The sequence below is a fragment of the Saimiri boliviensis genome, chromosome 15 (genome assembly GCF_048565385.1).
Source record: "Saimiri boliviensis isolate mSaiBol1 chromosome 15, mSaiBol1.pri, whole genome shotgun sequence".
In the NCBI taxonomy this organism is placed as follows: Eukaryota; Metazoa; Chordata; class Mammalia; order Primates; family Cebidae; genus Saimiri; species Saimiri boliviensis.
This window is the reverse complement of record NC_133463.1, coordinates 14,516,279-14,535,689: the sequence shown is the minus strand read 5'-3', so window position 1 is coordinate 14,535,689 and position 19,411 is coordinate 14,516,279. Positions and strand designations below refer to the sequence as shown.

Genomic DNA, 19,411 nt, shown 5'->3' with positions numbered 1-19,411 from the left:
TTTCCATTAATTGAAGGACTGCATTCACTCATTATGAAAGGATTCTTCTATTAGGATAGAGAATATGAGCATCTCCTCCGTGAATGCTGTTTGAATAATTGGCTGGAATGGGTTACTTGACTCGTCTGATAAAGTGCTTCACGTAGCCATGAAGAAGAATATGAGATATGTGTCTTTTAGTTCTTTTGGAAGATATTTCTCGTCTCTGTGGATTAGGTAATCTATGTAGTTAGGAAAAATCAGCTGTTAACATCTGACCCAATTTTAACAGTTCTTGATTCCCAATGGGTGACATTTTATAGCATGGAAAATTAATCACTTTGATGAGTTCTGCTTGACAGTTTTCGTGTTTTTCAAAAAACTTTAAGTGCATTGAGTTTATGTGTAAATATGAAATTCTCAACATAATGCTAATCAAAATGTATAAATGATCTATAATTCAGTTCGTAGTTGGCCAGTGAAGAAGCTGATGACCGTTCAAGTGCTGGGGTTCATCTTCTTGTCTCCCTTGTTTTGATCAAATAAATAAAACTGCACGTTGCCCTTCCCCTTCCTTTTGTTTTTGGAGTGTCTTCATTTTGGACTCTTGCTTGCCATAGGAATTTCTGTGTTTGGTGGTATGTAGGAACATTTTCTGATTTGGAGGTCATGTACTTTTGATGGAATAATGTGGGAAAAAAATGAATCGCATAGTTCTTGCGGTATTCTTAAACTGCAGTAAAATTTTTTTTTTTCACTGATCCCAGGACTACAGGCTGAACATGGAGCCAGAAAATGAAATGAAGACTTAGAGTTATTCTGATCTGAGAAAATAGGGACATCTACTAGATGTTCTTCCCAAATACCTTTGGAACAGGATACTGGTTTCAGATTTGCTTAGGGAGTTGTAAACCCTCTTAAGGGTTGTCTTACCATGCGTTCATTAGTTTCGTTGGACAGAAACTGATCTGCCCTTTGGGACTAGGCACAGCATATTTACCAAATGACATACCAAGAATATATTGTTTGGTGTCAATAAAAACTGCCCCTAAAAAAGGTGTCTTAGGAAAGAATCCCTTCTATAACTTAGTATTTTGTTTCTTTATGGAACTAGTAAATATCAACAGTAATAAGGTTAATAATACTAGAGTAACAGATAATTTATTATTTGTAAAGGGATATATAAAATATTGCTGATAATATATTCTAGTTAAGTAACATTTAGTTTTTAAAGTGATAAATCTCTTTACTAAAAACTATTTTGAATGAAAATCTTTGTAAGATTTATTATACATTTCTTACATGTTTTAATGGCAGAATCAGTGTGAAATCAGTTATTGTCTTGTATTGAAGATTATTTGAAGGACCCTCAGGGATTCTGCCTGAAAGTCTCCTAGCACTCAGCTTTTCTGAGTTCTTGGATCTGCTCTTGCTGGAGAGATGTGTGCATTTTATATGCTTTTCCTCTGTCAGCACTCTGTTGCTTTGACTCATTTGGGTTAGATTGTGTCTAAAATCAATTCTAGGGTTTTGTGTAATGAGCTAGAAAACTTAATTGAAATTGAAATTGTTAGAATCACATGTAAAATAAAAACATAAACAAATTCTAGGTAAAGGTGTGTTTTTTATTGTGTTTGGCTCTCTTCCCATCTCAATCCCTTGCTGTTTCAGTGTATGTATTTATTTTGTATTTTAGAAAAAAGTCTTTTGTCTACTTTTCCCTGTGTATATGGTGGTGTAGTCAGTAACTTAAATCAGTATCACTGAGTTAACTTGGATAAATGATAATTTCCTTTTCAGAATCTCAGAAATTTTCCTCCGCTGTTTCCCTTTGAGAGAGAGAGAGAGAGAAATGAAGAAATGATCAAACTTTGAATTCAACTTATTACTATATTTTATTAGCTATTTCATTACAGACTTTAAAATTTTTTTTTTTAAGAGAGGGTCTTGCTTTGTTGCCCAGGCTGGAGTATAGTAATGGAATCATACCTCACTGCAGTATAGGCTTTTTAAAATAGAATCATCTTGGGTATCTGGCTGGCCACATACTCATTTTAAAAACTTAATTGTTGGGTACAATTATCTGGTATTCACATACTGAATAAAAATGTTGGATGAATGAAAAGATGAACTGTATTTGTTTAGCCTTGCTGTTTTCCAGTTAATGAGGAAAATACAAGAGACTGGTATCAGTTACAGAATGTTCAGGAAGACGTAAGACAAGAACCCAGCTTTACTGAAGTTTTAACATTCCTTTTCCAAATAAATAAATAAATAAATAAATAAATTTGATTCTTAGAGGGAATAAGTAGCAAAGTCAGGAAATTCTTAGTCATTAGCTACTGTAGTTCCATATTTTTAGTATGTGGATATTTTTGAAGGTATTATTTTTATTATTTTTAGTGTTGTACACAGATGAATTTGTATGTATATGTCTGTATGTTATATAGAAATAAGGGATTTTTGGTTTCTTTTGGATATAGTATTAGAAAAAAAGTCTGTTCATAAAAATATAGTGAATTAGAGATACAATACTGTTACTGAGTATATGGCACTTCCTGCCCTCACAGAAGCTTACTCACTTTCATAAATCTTTTTTTCTTGAACTTTTAGTAGTAGTTTAGTTTGTATTTTTCTTTTTATATGCTTACAACATACAACATTTTTGAAAATCACCATTTCCTTCTACCAACATAGCAGACATTCTCACCCAGTCTCCCCCTCCCATGGCTGTGTTCAGGTAATGGTACCTATTTGAAGTTGATTTAATCTGCAACAACAGGATCTGTGCCCAGCAAGTATTTTTATAACACGTAAATTATGTTTCTATATAGCTAGCTTTTATAGATCACATTAGAAACAAAGTTGATGGCCATTTTTCATTTGGTAAGCATACTTTTATGAATTTAACATATTATTTAGAACACTGGCTCTGATGGATCCATCAATATTTAAAGAATGTCAGAAAAAGGAAATACTTGACTTTTTAAGAAAGACCCAGCACTTTGAGAGGTAGAGGCGGGCAGATCACTTGAGGTCAAGAGTTCAAGACCAGCTTGGCCCACATGGTGAAATCCTGTCTCTACTAAAAATACAAAAATTAGCGAGGCGTGATGGCAGGTGTCTGTAATCCCAGTTACTTGGGAGGCTGAGGCAGGAGAATTGCTTGAAACTGGGAGGCGGAGTTTGCAGTGAGCCGAGATCATGCCGGTGCACTCCAGCCTAGGTGACAAAGGGAGACTGTCTCAAAAAATACTAGTTTTATTAGTAATCAGAACTTTATATAATTTGATGTAGGCATATAGATAAATATATGTGTATGTTTGAGTGTACATAGACATAGATGGATTTGATTTTTATGGCCCCTTTTGAAAAACTGATCTAATGGTATATTTTAAAAAAATGTTTATATCCTTTTAAGAATAATTTCATTTTTTCTTCCAGAAGAAATATTGACTATATATTCTTGACTTGAGCCACTGCAAATTACTAGTAGCATTCTGTAATTAGAACTGGACTTAGAAGTCAAAGGGCAAGTTCTAGATTAGAGCTAGTGGGTTTTTTTTTTTTTTTTAATCATGTAATTTGGCCCACTGATTAGAGATTGAGGAACTCAGAGCTATAGAGATGAGAGTATGTTCCTAGTTCTACCCAATTTGTACTGATGACTTTGGGAGAATCATTTCATTTTTCTTTTATAAAACAGATAACTATTTCTGTCTTTATCCCTGTTGGCTCTCAACCAGGAACTGCCCCTACAGGGAACATGTGGAAATGTTTGGGGGTGGGTTGCTTGTCATAACCCTTGGGAGCTCCTTGTCTTTAGGTCCAGGGGAAATCAGGGATGCCAGAAATCCTGCAATGTGATGAACAGGTGCACAGGATGAAACATTGACCTGCATAAATATCCAGAAATGCCCTCTGTAGAAACAGTGGCAGGACATGGTGAGAATCACCAGCAGCAGTGCACATGAAGGCACTTTAATGGTGACTCCACCTGCCGCCCAAAAAGGAGACTCTGCCCTGCCCTTCCATCTTCTGTTTCATAAACTTTCCCTCTTCTCAAGGCATTTTGGGACACAATTTATCCTTTTAATTTATTAATATTGATATAATATGTATTATATTCCTTTTTATGGGAAATTTAAATATGGTTCATCTTTTTAAGGACAGTGTTGATTATTTTCTGTTAATATCAAATGATTTTTATTTTTGACTGTAAGAAGAATACTTGCAAAAGAATATAAGGTATATTAATCATATCAGATGTGATAAATGATGCTTCAGGTGGACAGCAGTTTACAAAGCTGTTTCCTGAAGTGAGACCAGTTGTGAATGAGCCTTTTCCTGTTTCCCGAGGCCTCAATGGATCTTGTAAAGGAGTAGGAATGGACTGTGCTATTTCACTTCTCTGTCCTTCTCTCTCTGGCTAAGAATATGAAATGGTTTGAGGGCATATACTTGCTTCTGTGGTAGTTAACAGAGTTTTTAAAATTCTGCAGAAATGAAATGGACAGAGAAAAGGATATGGCCACATTTTTATGTGATTTCATTAAGTTATTGATGCGCTCTGTCTTTAAAAGGGGGTAATCAGGTCATTTTGATAAGTAACTTAGATGGAATATACATATTATACTAAGTCTTTTTTTAAAAAATTAGTAGTTTATTTCACACACTACTTCAAAGTTAGTGTTGCATCCAAACAATCTTTTCTGTCTTCAAAAATATTCTGTGTGACATGTTTTGAGAATTTAACTGAAAACTATTTTTAGAAATGGTCTGTCATTGTATATACTCTCAAATTACTGGAGAAATAACTGTGAGAAGACGTGTTCAGTAAGGTATTTTCTTCTTATACCATCTTACATTTATTTCTACACAGAGACAAAGCACGGAGGACACAAGAATGAGAGGAAAGCAGGACTCTCGGGAACTTCATTCTTCACTTGGTTTATGGTGATTGCATTGCTGGGTGTCTGGACATCTGTCGCTGTGGTCTGGTTTGATCTTGTTGACTATGAAGAAGTTCTAGGTAAGAATTTCAATATCTTATGTGAATTTGTAAGGGAGTAAATGACATCTCTTAGGAATCTTGAATATTTGTTACTATCTTTGTGGTACCAGCAATTTCTGTAGCCTTTCAGTGGTTCTCAATAGAGTGAGGCTGAAAAGGGATATGAAGAGGGTTACCTTGGAGTACTGTCTTTTGAGCTTCTTTGAAAATGACCTGTAGCTTTTTTTAAAAAAGGCTTTTTATCGTACGTCTGTCATACAGAGAGAAGTGTTATCAAACAGTACTCATACTCACTATATGCAGTACCTTTTGGTTTCTATTCAATTTTATTATAAATTTTTAAATACTTAATCACGAGCCACTAAATTTACTTAAGGACCCACTAATGAATCATACCCAGACAATGTGCAAAACCCTTCCTTAGAGAGAGTTTTCAAAGCACACCCTTCTGTGTCTCTGTTGGAATGGGGTGAGTGTGTGCATGAATACAGGTGCTGGATGGGTGTACTAAGATAGGCGTTTGTAGATATGTTTGTGTGTGTATAGTGATCTGTATGCTGTTCTGAGAAAGTTGCTGTGGTTCTTCTGATAGTGACCTTTCTCCTTTTTCCTTTTCTCTCTGATAATCACTGCAGTTTTTCATTATTTTTTACATTAATGTTTCTTTATTACTTTTAGAGTCACATTCTCTTTCACTTCCCCAAAAATCTCTTTTTAAAACTGAAATAAAATTTAATATTACAATTCAGTTTTCTTTCACTATATTCATCATTTTATGTACCCATTAGCATTGTCTAATTCCAGATTATTTTTGTTACCCCTTTCCCTTAAATACCCAATCTCCTCCTCTTTCTCTCTGCTGGCAAATACTAACCTACTTTCTGTGTCTGTGGTTTTCTTTATTCTGGACATTTCACATAATGGAACCCTACGCTAAATGGTCTTTTGTACCTGCCATTTTGCACTTAGCATGATGTTTTTAAGGTTCAGTACTTCATTTTATGGCTACACAATATATCATCACCACATTTTGCCTGTTATCAGTGATGAACATTTGGGTTGTTTCCACTTCTTGGCTATTGCGAATAATGGCCCTCCTCTTTAGTAATCCAGTGAAAGATGTGAACTTGTCACTGTAAAAAAAATGCATGCTTGTCTATATGTACAATGTTGCATGGACGATCTCCTCTTCCCTTGGACCTCCTGTGCTTCTGCTTTGCTTGTCAGATTATAGACATCTTTTTGGGGAGAAAGGGCAAAGAATAACAAAATATGCTTCTCTGTAATCTGTTTTTTACTGAAGTTTTTCATTTTCATTGCTTTAAGGAAAGTGTCTGTGGATTGATTGACAGACCAACAGGGGGAGGATTTTAGTTTGGAGACAAATTTCTGAGTAGATTTATGCTTACTGACTTATGTTGTTAGGGAACGTATCTTAAAAGAGGAGATTCTAAATATTCATATCTTAAAGCACAAATAACAATTTTCATGTTTTTACATGCATGCAGCCAAAGCAAAGGACTTCCGTTATAACTTATCAGAGGTACTTCAAGGTAGGCAATTGGAGATGCATTTCAAGTCTACGTGTGTTAGTCTCTAATACCTCCTCCTTTTTCTACTAATCTCGTTATTACCTACATTAGAATGTAAGTGATAGGACCAATTTCCCATTATAGGTTTGTCAGGAAGGATAGTATTTTCTTTTACTGTTTCTTGAGTTCTGTCTTCTGTGTAGCCTTGATTAGTACTTTTTGTGTTTTTAGCAGTTGAAATAACATCCTTATCTCTTCCTTCATCATTATCATTTTAAATGTGTATGTGTTTGCTAAGTCAGACTTCTATATAGCAAGTTAACCATTTCCCTAAGTAGAGCAAGGGCTCTGGGGACATGAGATTGATCAGAGCTACTCTGAGCCAGAATTTCTGCCTGCTCTTCTGGGATCTTTTAATGCACTTTGTATTAAAGAAATGATAAGAATGCTGCCAACTGTTTTTTTGTTTTTGTTTTTGTTTTTAGGGCTAATGCTCTAAATCCTGTTGAGAGCATTGTGAATCCTGTTTAAAATATTGCTGTACATTAACATAATTATGTTTCTCCACAGTTATTGTCCGGTAATGAATTAGAATCGTGGATTTTAGGATGCTTTTTTAGGAAGTTGAATGTATTTGACTTTTTGAAATGCTAAACAAAATGATAGTGTTTCTTATGAGAAAGCATTAAAGCCTAAAAGCATTTTCTGTTCTTGAAGAGGAAAAGGCTTTGGTAGTATTGTCTTCTCAGCGTATCTATTTTAAGCCTTTTTTTTTCTTATTGTAGATGGCCAGAGTTAAGTCGAATAATCATAAGTTTTCTTTTATAATTTCAGGAAGCCTCCAGTTTTATATGCTTTATTTTGATAGTGGTCTTTTATTTTTAAAGGTTAATTTGTGATATTTCTGTTATAAACCATGATTGTAAAATTTCAACTTAATGATTTTTAAATTGTTAGCACTTAGATTCTGTGTTAATCTGTTTATATTTAGTCTCTATTTGAGGCTGAGTTATTTGTTTCTTTTGGTTCAGATATTGATAGTGTGATGAAATTTCATGCATTAGAAACATTAAATTTGAAGTAACAGGAATAAATCACTATTGTTTCATATATGCTAAAAACTTTACGAAAAATATTTTTAGCAGTATAATAAATGTTCTCAAGTAATTAGATCAGGATGTTGTTCATTCTTTAAAGAAAATGCTATGTCAGTTTTATTTCTTAGAATTTGTTAGCTGAACATTTCCTGACTACCTGAATTGCTCACTATTTTGAAGTAATATATTAATTTGACACTGCTTTGCAGGATTAAAAGAGGAAAGAATTGCATTAATTGGTAACATTTATGACTGAGTTGTAGGACTGCACTAAGTGATAGTACCTTATTAAATTTGTTTTCTCTTTTGTTTCCATACCCATCATTTCTCTTCTATTGTAGGAAAACTAGGAGTCTATGATGCTGATGGTGATGGAGATTTTGATGTGGATGATGCCAAAGTTTTATTAGGCAAGTACACATTTTATGTTTTTTGTTAGTGATGATAAAATGCTAGAGACAAATATTTTTTATTTAATAATATCTATCTCAATAGTATATATCTTACAGAAGATAGTTCCCCCTTAAATCATGTATTTCATTACTGTTAAAATTTAAATGGCTTATTTTTCCACAGACTCTTACATTTCAATTTACTTTTGTCAATGAATAAGTGTATGTCTCTTACATATATATCTTTTGATCAGTATAATAATGTCATGTTTGTTTTAAAATTTAAAGTACTTCTTACTCTGAACTTAGAATTGGAATAGATAATACCCTAGTCTGTTTTCAGATATGGTAATTATAGCCATTCTTCATTGACATTAGACATTCACTTCCATTTCAAAATGTAAATTTTTGCAGTCTTACATAAATTAATTTTGAAACAAAAGTGATAGTAAACATCTTAAAACATCCCATGCATATTTTAATGTTAGCATTAAAATACAAACTTCTGGTCTTTTGACCCAGTGTCTTTATTTTGGAAGTCTTGGAACCTTCTCTTTCTATTGTCTTTATCAGAGATGTTTCTTGTAATAAATAACAATGTGGTATTCCCTCATTTGTTTTAAAATGCTGTCTTGTTGGAAAGAATGATGTTAATTTTAATATGCAAATTTTATATAATCTGCTCTGGTGAGACTTCCTTTGCTTTTGTATTTAGCATAATTCATGTTAAAACATTTTATATCAGAGTCTTTAGAAAAATAATGGATATGGCATGATATTATACATTAAGCTCATAAAAGAATGACCCAAAGAAATTCTTCCTAATTACACTGTATTGTGTATATGTTTTAGACATGAAGTAAAACTGCTTTTAGTAGATTAATTTCACCTCCTTATGAAATAAAAAAGGTTCTAAATATTGAAAACAGAGTTTTAGTTGTGGTTAAGGGTAATAAACCTTCCTAATTTGGACCTATGTTAGTTTTTTGTTTTTTGTTTTTTCTTCCCTACCTTCCATTGGGAATTAGTGTTTGCTGCTTACTACTGGAAACTTACTGTGAAATTTCTTTTCCTGTCTTAACTTTAATGAAATTTTCAATGTAGTTCTGTTATTCTGTATCTAAATTTGAGTTTCTGTAAATATGTTAAATCTTCAGATGACTATAATCCTAGGCACGTAAAAGAAACAAAATTATATAGAACTTGTCAGAGTGGTGTCAATTTGGTTGCCTATAAATGGTTTATTAGTTCATTATATTACTTTAAATGACAAATTCTGAAGAGCAAAACCTTTTATTTTAAAGATAAAATAAAATGTAGGCTAAGTTCCCTCATTTTCAAAAATAATACTACTTCCTCATCTACTGTATTTTGCTGATTTTTATTTGTTTTTGCTTAAAACCAACTATCTGGTCTGCCAGGAAATGTCAACCATTAAAAATTAAAATGTGGTATTTCTTTGATAAAATACACTGATTTCTATAGCAAACTATTACCTTAATAACTTGATTTTTAGTGTATTTGAGATTTCAAAAGGTCATTCCCTTTAAGGTTTTTAACTTATCATTAAGAAGTTAATTAATTGTAACTTTGAATATTGCTGTTTGCAGGTATAGTGTGAGGAACTCATAAATTGTGCCATTTATAAGATTTGTGCACTTGGAAGTGGAACTAAATTTGGTGAATATCAAGGTTTATTTTGGTAACTTTACTAATAAATGCATAAAGACAGATCAGATAAAACTATATAAATACTTTTTTACTCTTCCTGTACTAATTTGCAGTTGGCTTATGGCTTTAGTACAGATGGAACACACCAAAGGTGAAATGTTAGGCTTACTTATCACCTCTAACCTTATTTCTATAGTGTTTTGAGTTCTCTGCATGAAATGCAACCTTAACTTGCATTGAGTTTTATGACTAAAGTTCTTTTCTGGTTTGTGAGATTATTGTAGCTTAGAGGTGCCTCTGTTACTGGAAGGTTACTGCACAGACAGCCCGGTGAAATTGTTGGGGGAGCAGAGGCTTCAGCGGCTTCTGTGTGGTCAGGTAGGGGTTATGAGGGGAGCGCCATGGTGAGTGTTATGCTAAAAAAGAAGCCAGACTTCCAGGGTACATTCTCACTGGAGAGGCAGCTTAACGGTAAAGTTTACACTTTAAGGGTTTAGGTTTTAGATTAAGGCCAAGGAGATCCAAGGGGAGGGAGGAAGGTAGGAGGTCAGAGACGAGAGGAGTGCTTCGCATCGCAGGTGTAGTAATAGTGGAGATATGTTAAACTTTAGTAGATTTTGCACTTATTTCATAAATATTTCTTTTTAGATTCTTAAATCTACATATATCTATATCTTAAAAAGTTGGAGAAATGTACACATTCACATGGTACATTTCACTCAATTTTAAGGTTTGGCTTTTCTTGTGAAATAGAATTAAATATATGTGAGTAAATCAAGATCAATAACCATCATTAATTTTATTATATGATTATTTCTGGCCAAGGCCCTTCTGATTCTTTGAAAATGTACTAAGCCCATTGTTATTCATTTACACAGCTTCTTATTTTTGTGGCCAAATTAAAATATAGGTATCTTTTGTAGTTGTTCGTATTATTGAACACTGCATTGTTTGGAAATGTAGTCTTTAAAAGCGTATTTTCCAAATAAAATCAACAGGAAAGTGACTTGGACACTAAATCCTTAAAGTGATGCCTCCTAAAGGTAACGTGGTTGCCCTTTGTCTTATGGCTAGCACCTAGCTGGTGTCGTATCAGGTATGACTGGAAAGCAAAAGGGAAGCCAGTCAGCACTTGCTATATCCTGGAAGAACATTTGTAGACTGGTAGATGCATGAGTGAGCAGATGGGAGAATACCAGCCCTTTCCAAGCCAAAGGCATTCTCTTTGGTTGAGCCCTGTTCTTAGAGGTTCAGAAGGAATCACATACCGAGAATATATTTTTTTCTATTTGGACCAGGACTTTTGTCTTCAGAACCACAGGAATGTTGCTTGGCTGGGTAAACAGTTTTGTTCAAATGCTTTTTCATATTTGTTGCACATGGTCATCTGTCATACTGAAGGATGAAAAAGTTTTATGTTTTATATGTAATACTCGGAAGTACTTGTAATATGTTGGCAAATGGAGAAAAATGAAGATGTTTATACCATGCCGCTATAGTGTTTTAAGGCAAAAAGAAGAAACAGTGTTATTCCCACAGAGAGTTAGCTGGGAATATAGATCTCTGTTCACAGCATTTGTCAACTGCTAAATTCAGTGAAAAAAAATTCTAGGCTTGTCAAAAAGTAATTTAAATACCAACTGCAATTTGTGTTTTATTCCTACCAAACTCATGAAGAATGACATAATATAGTTCTTTTGAGTAAAGCAGAGAAATTTCACCATAACCTTTAAAACTTTTAAATTGGTTGTTATCTTATCCTTCATCTGCCAATCTTGATTGCTCATAGTTATACTACATGGAGAAATTGTGTGTTGCCAAAGACTTAAATGATTGAATTAGGTGGGTACAACCAGAAAAGCTTGGTGTCATGGATGTTGAAATTTCTTACAGCCAGAACACCCTACCCTGTTATTCCTCCTCAGAATTATGGGGTCTTGCCATATATAGCTTGGTAGTATTGGCAGATTCTGATGCCTACTGGCGCTAAGAAACTTTTGCTACCAGAGGCAGTTCTTCACAGGAAAAAGAAGCAAATAATACAAACAATATATACTTCGATTTACTTCTATCCTAAGGGTCTGTTTTGGGTCCAATACTTTGGGTCCAGTACTTTAAAATGACAGTTGTAAAGGGTCTTAGCAATAGAAGCTAATTTCACAGGCTCATGGGGAGAGGAGTTTGGAATGTTCTTACTGCAAGTGACTGGCTAAGGCCTTGATCAAATTTCATATCTGTAGGCAAACTATTATTAACAACTGACTCTTGTCATTGGCCAGAATTACAGAACTGCGCATCAGTTGCCAGAATTTTATAGAGCTACCACATTTAATAGTGTTAAAATTTAAGTATTAAAATTATCTGAGATACATAATTGGAGCATATTTATGCTCATCTATGGATGTTATAAATGGTAATACTGCTAATTATATTAACTCCAGAATTTCCTAAGTTAACTCCAGTTCTTAAGTGGGGTGGTGGTAGGGGGAGGGGAGAAGTTTGAGGAAATAAGCCTTTGTAGTTTGAATGAATGAATAAATGAATATGTGTATAATCAACTCTCGATAAAATCTGGTTGGTAAATGAGCAAATCTGGCGGTTGTCAGAGTATTTATCTTTTCTTCCCTGATACTGCTTTTATTCACCCTTCCTTTTACTGTCTACTGATTTTCCATTATTGTCTATTGATTTTGACAGATAAAATTTTTTCTTTCAACACTAATGAGAGAAAGGCAAACTTGGGTAGGGGCTGGTAGGAGTGGTGAGGATTGTTCAAACTGTGGCTTTTTTGACATTTGATTGAGAGTTGATTGTAAGGTGTGCATTTTGATGGACTTCTTTATTTTCCAAATGTGGTTTCTGTAACCCTCTCTGACCATGATGCACATCGTTTTTGAGATCGCCCTTCCTTTTTTCCACCTAACTGCTCTCCTTATTTTCTCTCTCTCTTCCTTTATTCTTATGTAGGCCTGACCAAAGATGGCAGTAATGAAAATATTGATTCTCTTGAGGAAGTCCTTAATATTTTAGCAGAGGAAAGTTCAGATTGGTTTTATGGTTTCCTCTCATTTCTCTATGATATAATGACTCCTTTTGAAATGCTAGAAGAAGAAGAAGAAGAAAGCGAAACTGCAGATGGTGTTGATGGTACGTCACAGAATGAAGGGGTTCAGGGAAAGACTTGTGTCATACTGGATTTACATAACCAGTAACTTTGATTCAGGGATTGAAGTCATTGGCTAATGAACACCCGAAGCAGCCTCCTTTTTCTTTTCTTTCCCTTGCTTATGCAGGGCTTAATGTGCAGTGGGGCGGTTGTGATCTTACCATCTTACCGTGCAAGTCAACCATGTGATCTTGCCCAGTACAGCTACTAGCTAGTCCCTTGCTCGCTGGACTCCCCCACTTGTAGTCAAGAAAGTGGCATTCCTCATTCTTGTAGTCAGCTACAAAGTACACTGAAAATGATGTTCTTGGTGGTATAATTGGTTTCTGTATCGTTTTGTTTCAACTCATGTATTCACTGAGCTAAATCTGGACACTTAACAGTAGCAAATTGTGTTGTGGTTAACCCTTGATAACGTGTCTTTCTAACACACTATTAATTAAAATGATTCTAATGGGTTTCATTATAAAAATATTTCTGGCATGATTTATAAGTTAAATGCTTCTCTGTTCTTTAACATGACTGATGTATAAAGTGATGGCTCTTTGCAAAGCTGATATTTTTTATTGTAATTTGTTTAGGTTAACTGGCTTGTCAGATTCATACAAATTTCTATGTACAATTCTGTGTTAATGGTGCTTTTAAAATAATTTTGAAATAATCCCATGTTTTTGCCTTAGAGTAAGTTAACTTACTGTTTTCAGATAGTAGTAGCATGACATATTTCTGTCTATGAAAGCAAAATTTATTTTCAGTTTTATTTCCAAATATACATCCAGAGAAAGTAATTTGTATTTTTTTTAAAGTAGGCGTATTACACGAGGGAACATGTGAATATGTATCTTAATCTTGTACATATTAAAATTGTTCATCCTAAATAAGTCTTTTTCCATGTTTTCCTTCATTAACTTATTAATTGAATATTGATTTTTGCTTAGATGTAACGTGATTTTTAGAATTATAAACTTATTGAAGTGGTCATTCTGTTTAGGGCAGTAAACTTCTTACATTAGAACACCTTAAAAACGTATTTGAATCCATTTTTTTAAAGTGAGTTTGCTTCAATAGTAACAAAAACAGTTATATCAGCTATTTACAAATTGCATTTCTTAAAATGAGATTTCATCAGTTTCCCCTCAAGCAAAGTTCTTCTAGGGATAAGGAAGATAAGGAAAGGGATGCTACTTTTTGAAGGAGTAAAGTTCCATGGTTTTAAATCTTTTCCAGCATCTCTAAGATTTTGGTTAACTTTAGTTTGTCAAAGATCTAAAAATTTGAAAATGTTTGCATTTCTTCACCTTTTATTTAACTATGATTTCTACTTTTCAAATATTTCTTGTCTTTCTATAGCTAATCAAATTACTTTCAGTAAGTGTATCATTCGTCCATTTATTTTGAGGGCACTGCGACAAATTTAGATTGTTTGTTAGAAATTCTTGTAGATTGTCATAATGGTAGCTTGAAAGTGACAGCCTCAAGCCAGCACAAGACATCATCCTGTCTGCCTACCATTTACCTGTGTCAGGGAACACTGTCCAATTTGCTAATCTTACTAAAAAACATTCTATAGCTACTTTTGGATATGGATATACACATTGGACAGTGATCTCTTAAAGTTTAAATGTCCATTAAAGCTCTAATTTGTCTTGCCCTCACTAATGGGCAAATACGTTTTATTCTGTTAATGCTTCTGATAGCCCAAAGCATCTGTTTTCAACTATTCAAGGACTTCAGCTAAGCTGTCACTTAGTAGCATGTTCTGCAACAATTGAGTATCATTCAGTAATGTTCCTTCTGAAAGTTTATTCAGTCTTTGTATTTATTGTGTCTTCTGCTTTTATATTTGGGTACTATGAAATATCAAAGTTTATTAGGTTTAAATTTTAAAGGAATCTTCAGACTCACTTGGTGAAACTCACCTAGCCCAATATCTGGGACATACTTTTTAAGGCCATATTACTTGTTAACGTGTCATTACTACTAACACTAGAAGATATTTGATTAATTGAGGAGAAGTAAATGTTTAAATTTTTGTGTTAAAAGTGTTTGGAATTATTACTTTTTAATCAGGCTTTTTTTGTCATACTAATACACATTTTATGTACAGAAATTAATTATGCTTTGTTTTTGTAAGTGAGAAACAAGAATGTGGATAAAAATTGGCCACTTATTTTGTACCACCCCTCATGAGCTCCACTGAAAGCCTCTGATGAAGTGACACCCAGGTAGCTGATGAACCCCTGACTTCTGTGACTTCTGTCAACTTGTGCCTAAGGGGTGGGGGTGTGTGTGTGTGTGTGTGTGTGTGTGTGTGTTAAAATAAAGGTATTTGCAAAACTGGTGTAAAGTATCTCAAAGCAGATCAAAATTATTTCACTTTTGTTTCATTTTTATGTATTGCTATAATTCTTAATTTTCTAAGGGTGTATTTTCTAACTTTCTGTTTAATAATATAAGTATTTTCCTAGCTCTTGTCTTTTAAACTTAAGAGCTAAATTAAAAAGGCAAAATCATATCCCATTCATTTGAATATTTATATATAATTATGAAATTTTAAGTTATACTATATTTACTCTACCTTTTCAGTTTCGAGCAATCAAAGAGACTCTGTGGAACAGGCTCCCTGTTGAGATGCAGTGTGGTCTCCTCAGAGTCACTGTTCCGGCTTCTTTGGATGCACTTACATTGTCTGATTGCAGAGGTGCTGGGTTCTCCGGAGTTTGGCACAAAAACGAGACAGCATTCTTTTCAGCCCTATAGCTCCTTCAGCCTGCCTTGCTGTGGGACATGAGTGGTGGGTATAAGTCAGTTGGGCAGGTGTCTTCTGGGTGCCAGTCTTACCCAGTCCTGAGGCGTGGCTGTCAGCCTGCTGCCCTGGGGATCCTGCAGACGCCCCGGTGCTGAGGACATATGGAATAATGGGCTGTCCTGCTTTTTCATCTTGTCCTTGATTCTTTCTTTCTTCTAGAAATTACCTCCCTGTCTTATAGAGCTGTATCCAGACATGAAGGAAGGACTATTTTCTGTTTGTTTTTATTTACAGTTAGATAGAACAGATTGTTTCTTAGTCTACCCTGATGTTTGCAACTTTGGAGAATTATCAAAAAGTCAGATCTAGCACAACCAGTTATTCTTAATTTGATCACTTGGCAGTTTACTTTTGGGGGATTGATGCTCCATGACCCTTTCTAAATAATTTCCTGGGCTAGCTCCTTAAGTCTGTAAAACATGTAAAAATTTTCTGATTTAGCTGTGGAATATTTGATCATAGTTCATATTTGGAATGCTTAAAGAACTCAGTGACTCAGACTTTATTTTCATAAGTTAATTGATGGAACCAGTATGCAGAATTTTCTGCCGTCATTATTTGTTGAGACGACCATGTTATACGTAGGAATAGATATTAAGTAGTTTGTGGACTCCTTGAATCTAGGAACCAGATCTTAGGTTTTATTGGAATTCCTCTTCAATGGTAAGCCCTCCATGTGATATTCGTTAATATCATGTGAATAATGTCATATGCTGGTGTTGGTCCTGATGGGTGAGGAGTTACTCAGTGCATAATAAAATAACTGAGGTGTTTTTTTTAAACTGGTTTAAATAAGTGGTAAGATTATGGGACATATTTTTTGAAAGAGAAATGACATTTTGAGTTTCTGTAACAAACTGACCCATGCTGACAAAAGTCTTCAGGTGACCTTTCCTATCTCCAATTTGTATTTGAATCTGCATTTTACCTTTTTTTCTCTGTCTCTGGATTTTATTCCTTTTCTATTTATTTAGTCTTTCAGTTTTCTCATGTTCTGATCCTCCCTTCCCCACTTATTATAGAGGGTTGGTGGGTTTGTAGCTGCTGCTGCTGCTTTTTAAGATCTGTACTATATGATTACATCTGTTTAAAAATAAAGAAATCGGGGTAGTGTTCTGACATGCATTTTACCAGGAGTAGACATCTGTTCTGGAGGAACAGTCCACCGCGCTAACAGGACTGTTAATTGAACATTTAGGGCCTCTTTTTGCTATTTGTAGTCATGTTGAAATAATTACGATGTTCCAGTATGGGATAGAGGAAGGTGAGAAGGCTCAAAGTGACTGACAGGTCTCACCAGAAATGGTGGGAGTCGCCGAAATGACTGGAGTCTGAAGTGACGTCCGGGCCAATCCTAGAGCGGACTGTCTGGTCTGCAGTAGCTACTCGTGTGTCTGTAATGCAGTCAGTCTCCTAATAACATGTTTGTTGCATGTGGTGTAACCACAGGCCTAGCCATTGGCTTAATAGTTCAAACATTTTCATTCATAGAGAATATTTCATTTTGAAAATGTGGAATAGTGGCTTGAGGCAGTTGCCAAAATAGCATTTTCCTTTAGGCAACTCCCTTATGTTCTAAGGGAAGAATGTAAGACCTTTTTTCTAAATTCTGTGTAAGAATTCCTAAATCGTTGCCAGAGCTATTAACTATCATCACTTTAAAAGCTTACATCAAATAAACATAAAAGGATGAAAAGAAAGCCACATGGCAGTTATTTTTCAACATGTTCTTTAACCACATCCTAATGCTTCTTTGATGATTTCTTAGATTGGAATATAGTCTATTAATTAAAAAAAAAACTTGTCTGAATGGATTAAGAAATACCCAAGTCATTTCTATTTTTGCTCAGATTGATAGAATTTTCTTCATACTACTTGAAACTATTTTTGAAGAGCTGTGTTGTCATGAATTTCATTGTTTCATGGAATGTTCCCATTTTTCCTTTTTTTTTTTTTCTTTCTTTCCTAGACATTAGCTGTGGTAGTAAAGATAGAAAAGGAGAAAACTAGGGCATGCTTGTGGCATTTTGGCACTGTAGGGAGACTCTACATCACATAGTTACAAATCATAAGAATTCTGGTTAGAATTTAATTTAATTCTGTCAAGAATTAGAAGGGTGGGTCTTATGTACCTTCCTTGTGATTTTCCTTTAAGTCCACTTCTCTAATGCCCACAAACTAATATGTTTCCCATCTACATATCATCACTAATCTTGGATTACCACTGACCCCTTTCTCCATGACTGCATTTTGCATGGTTGCCGGGGGGAAAAAAAATCTGTTATAAAATTAACTGCACTGACCCTCTCTCGGGAGCGTGCTGCTCTGACAGTTTCTCCCCTTAGCAGTCATTCTAAACCTTTCCCACACCCTTCCTTCTTCCACAGTCATTTCCACTGCAGAGATGCTTTTGCTTTCTGCTTTTTTAAAAAGATAATCAAGTATGGCTTCATTTGGTTATTTTCTTTTCTCTTCCCTTTGCAACATTACTGTCTCAGGATTTTTTTGAGCTATTGTTTCTTCTCTCATTCGCTCATCATTTTTTCAGACATTGTATCCCCTGGTTTCCAAAGCTGACCCTTTCCCTTGAGCCTGTACCTCCTCCTGACCTCATCACCTCTCTCCTGTCATGAACTTAGTTAGCTGCTTTTTCTTACAGACATGCCTGCATTTCCTTAACCTTCAAAACCAAACCCGTATAAAATTCTTCAGACTCTTTCTTCTTTTCTGCCCCCCTCAAAATCTGGAGAAATTCTAAATATAACCAGTTTTCTTCTAAGGAGATAAGGAAGGCTGATACAAGCACCCTAGGATTTTGGTCACCTTTCCTTCCACCTATGTTTTCTCATTATTCTGGTACAACTGCCTTCTCTACTGCTCGTTAAACTGTATTCTGAAAAACTTCAGAGGATATTTGGTAACTAACATAATACAATAGTGTCCTAATCCTAAACTTTTGTTCATGCCTTCCTTCCTAAAACTGATCATTTCACTTTCTAAAAAAACACATTTTCTTTCTTTTTTTTTTTTTAAATTTTCATTTTATTTTAAGTTCCGGGATACAAAAACAAACAAAAACAACCAAAAACAAAAAACAAACAAACAAAAAAAAACCCCATATTTTCTTGACTCTCTTTTTGTTTCATTGTTACTTAGGGGCTCCTTTGTTAACTATCTTCAGTGGTATACTTTCTTCACGTCTATATACTTTTCTTCAGAGACTGAATATAATAATTATTGATAAATTATTAGCTTGGTTCTTACGTCAAAAAATATTGAAAAATTATTGGCTGCTTTTAAGCACATCCTAATGCTTTCAGAAAAGGTAGCATGAGGTGATACTTTGGAGTTTTATATGGTGCACTGCACTTTGTTCATCTGTATCACTGTAAGGATTTATACCCAAACCAAAAAAGTTTAAAATAAAGTATAGCACTGTTTATTTTTATGTTTCACTAATCTGATGCTAATCTAATATTTAGGCTTATTCATGGCAAAAGTTAACTCTAGTCTTTCGATCCATGTAGCTCTTTTTACCTAGAACATAATGGTGGGGGTAGGGAGAGGGCAGTCTGGGTTTCCTCACCTTATTTTTTAATAGGAAAATCTGGATCTGCCATGGGAGAACATGCAGGAGTCAGGACGGGGACATAGCAATACTAGAAGCATATTTTAATGTTTTATGCTAATTTGTTTTACACATTGGATACTGCTCATATATTTAAAAGTGGATATTACAATAATAGTTTTG

General features: G+C 34.4%; 1 protein-coding gene across 14 annotated transcripts in view; it reads left to right on the top strand.

The window, feature by feature from the left end:
- ASPH (aspartate beta-hydroxylase) overlaps nt 1–19,411 on the top strand; it is a 223,839-nt gene that overhangs the window by 33,484 nt on the left and 170,944 nt on the right. For 7 of the 14 annotated variants that reach the window (XM_074386682.1, XM_074386681.1, XM_074386685.1 and 4 more), the window contains exons 2-4: nt 4,862–5,011; nt 6,502–6,546; nt 7,964–8,032. In XM_074386682.1, the coding sequence (XP_074242783.1) occupies nt 4,862–5,011; nt 6,502–6,546; nt 7,964–8,032 (264 nt within the window). Of the gene's footprint in view, nt 1–4,861; nt 5,012–6,501; nt 6,547–7,963; nt 8,033–12,652; nt 13,733–19,411 lie in introns of those variants that run through there. The other 7 variants (XM_074386687.1, XM_074386683.1, XM_074386689.1 and 4 more) reach the window with 2 other exon arrangements.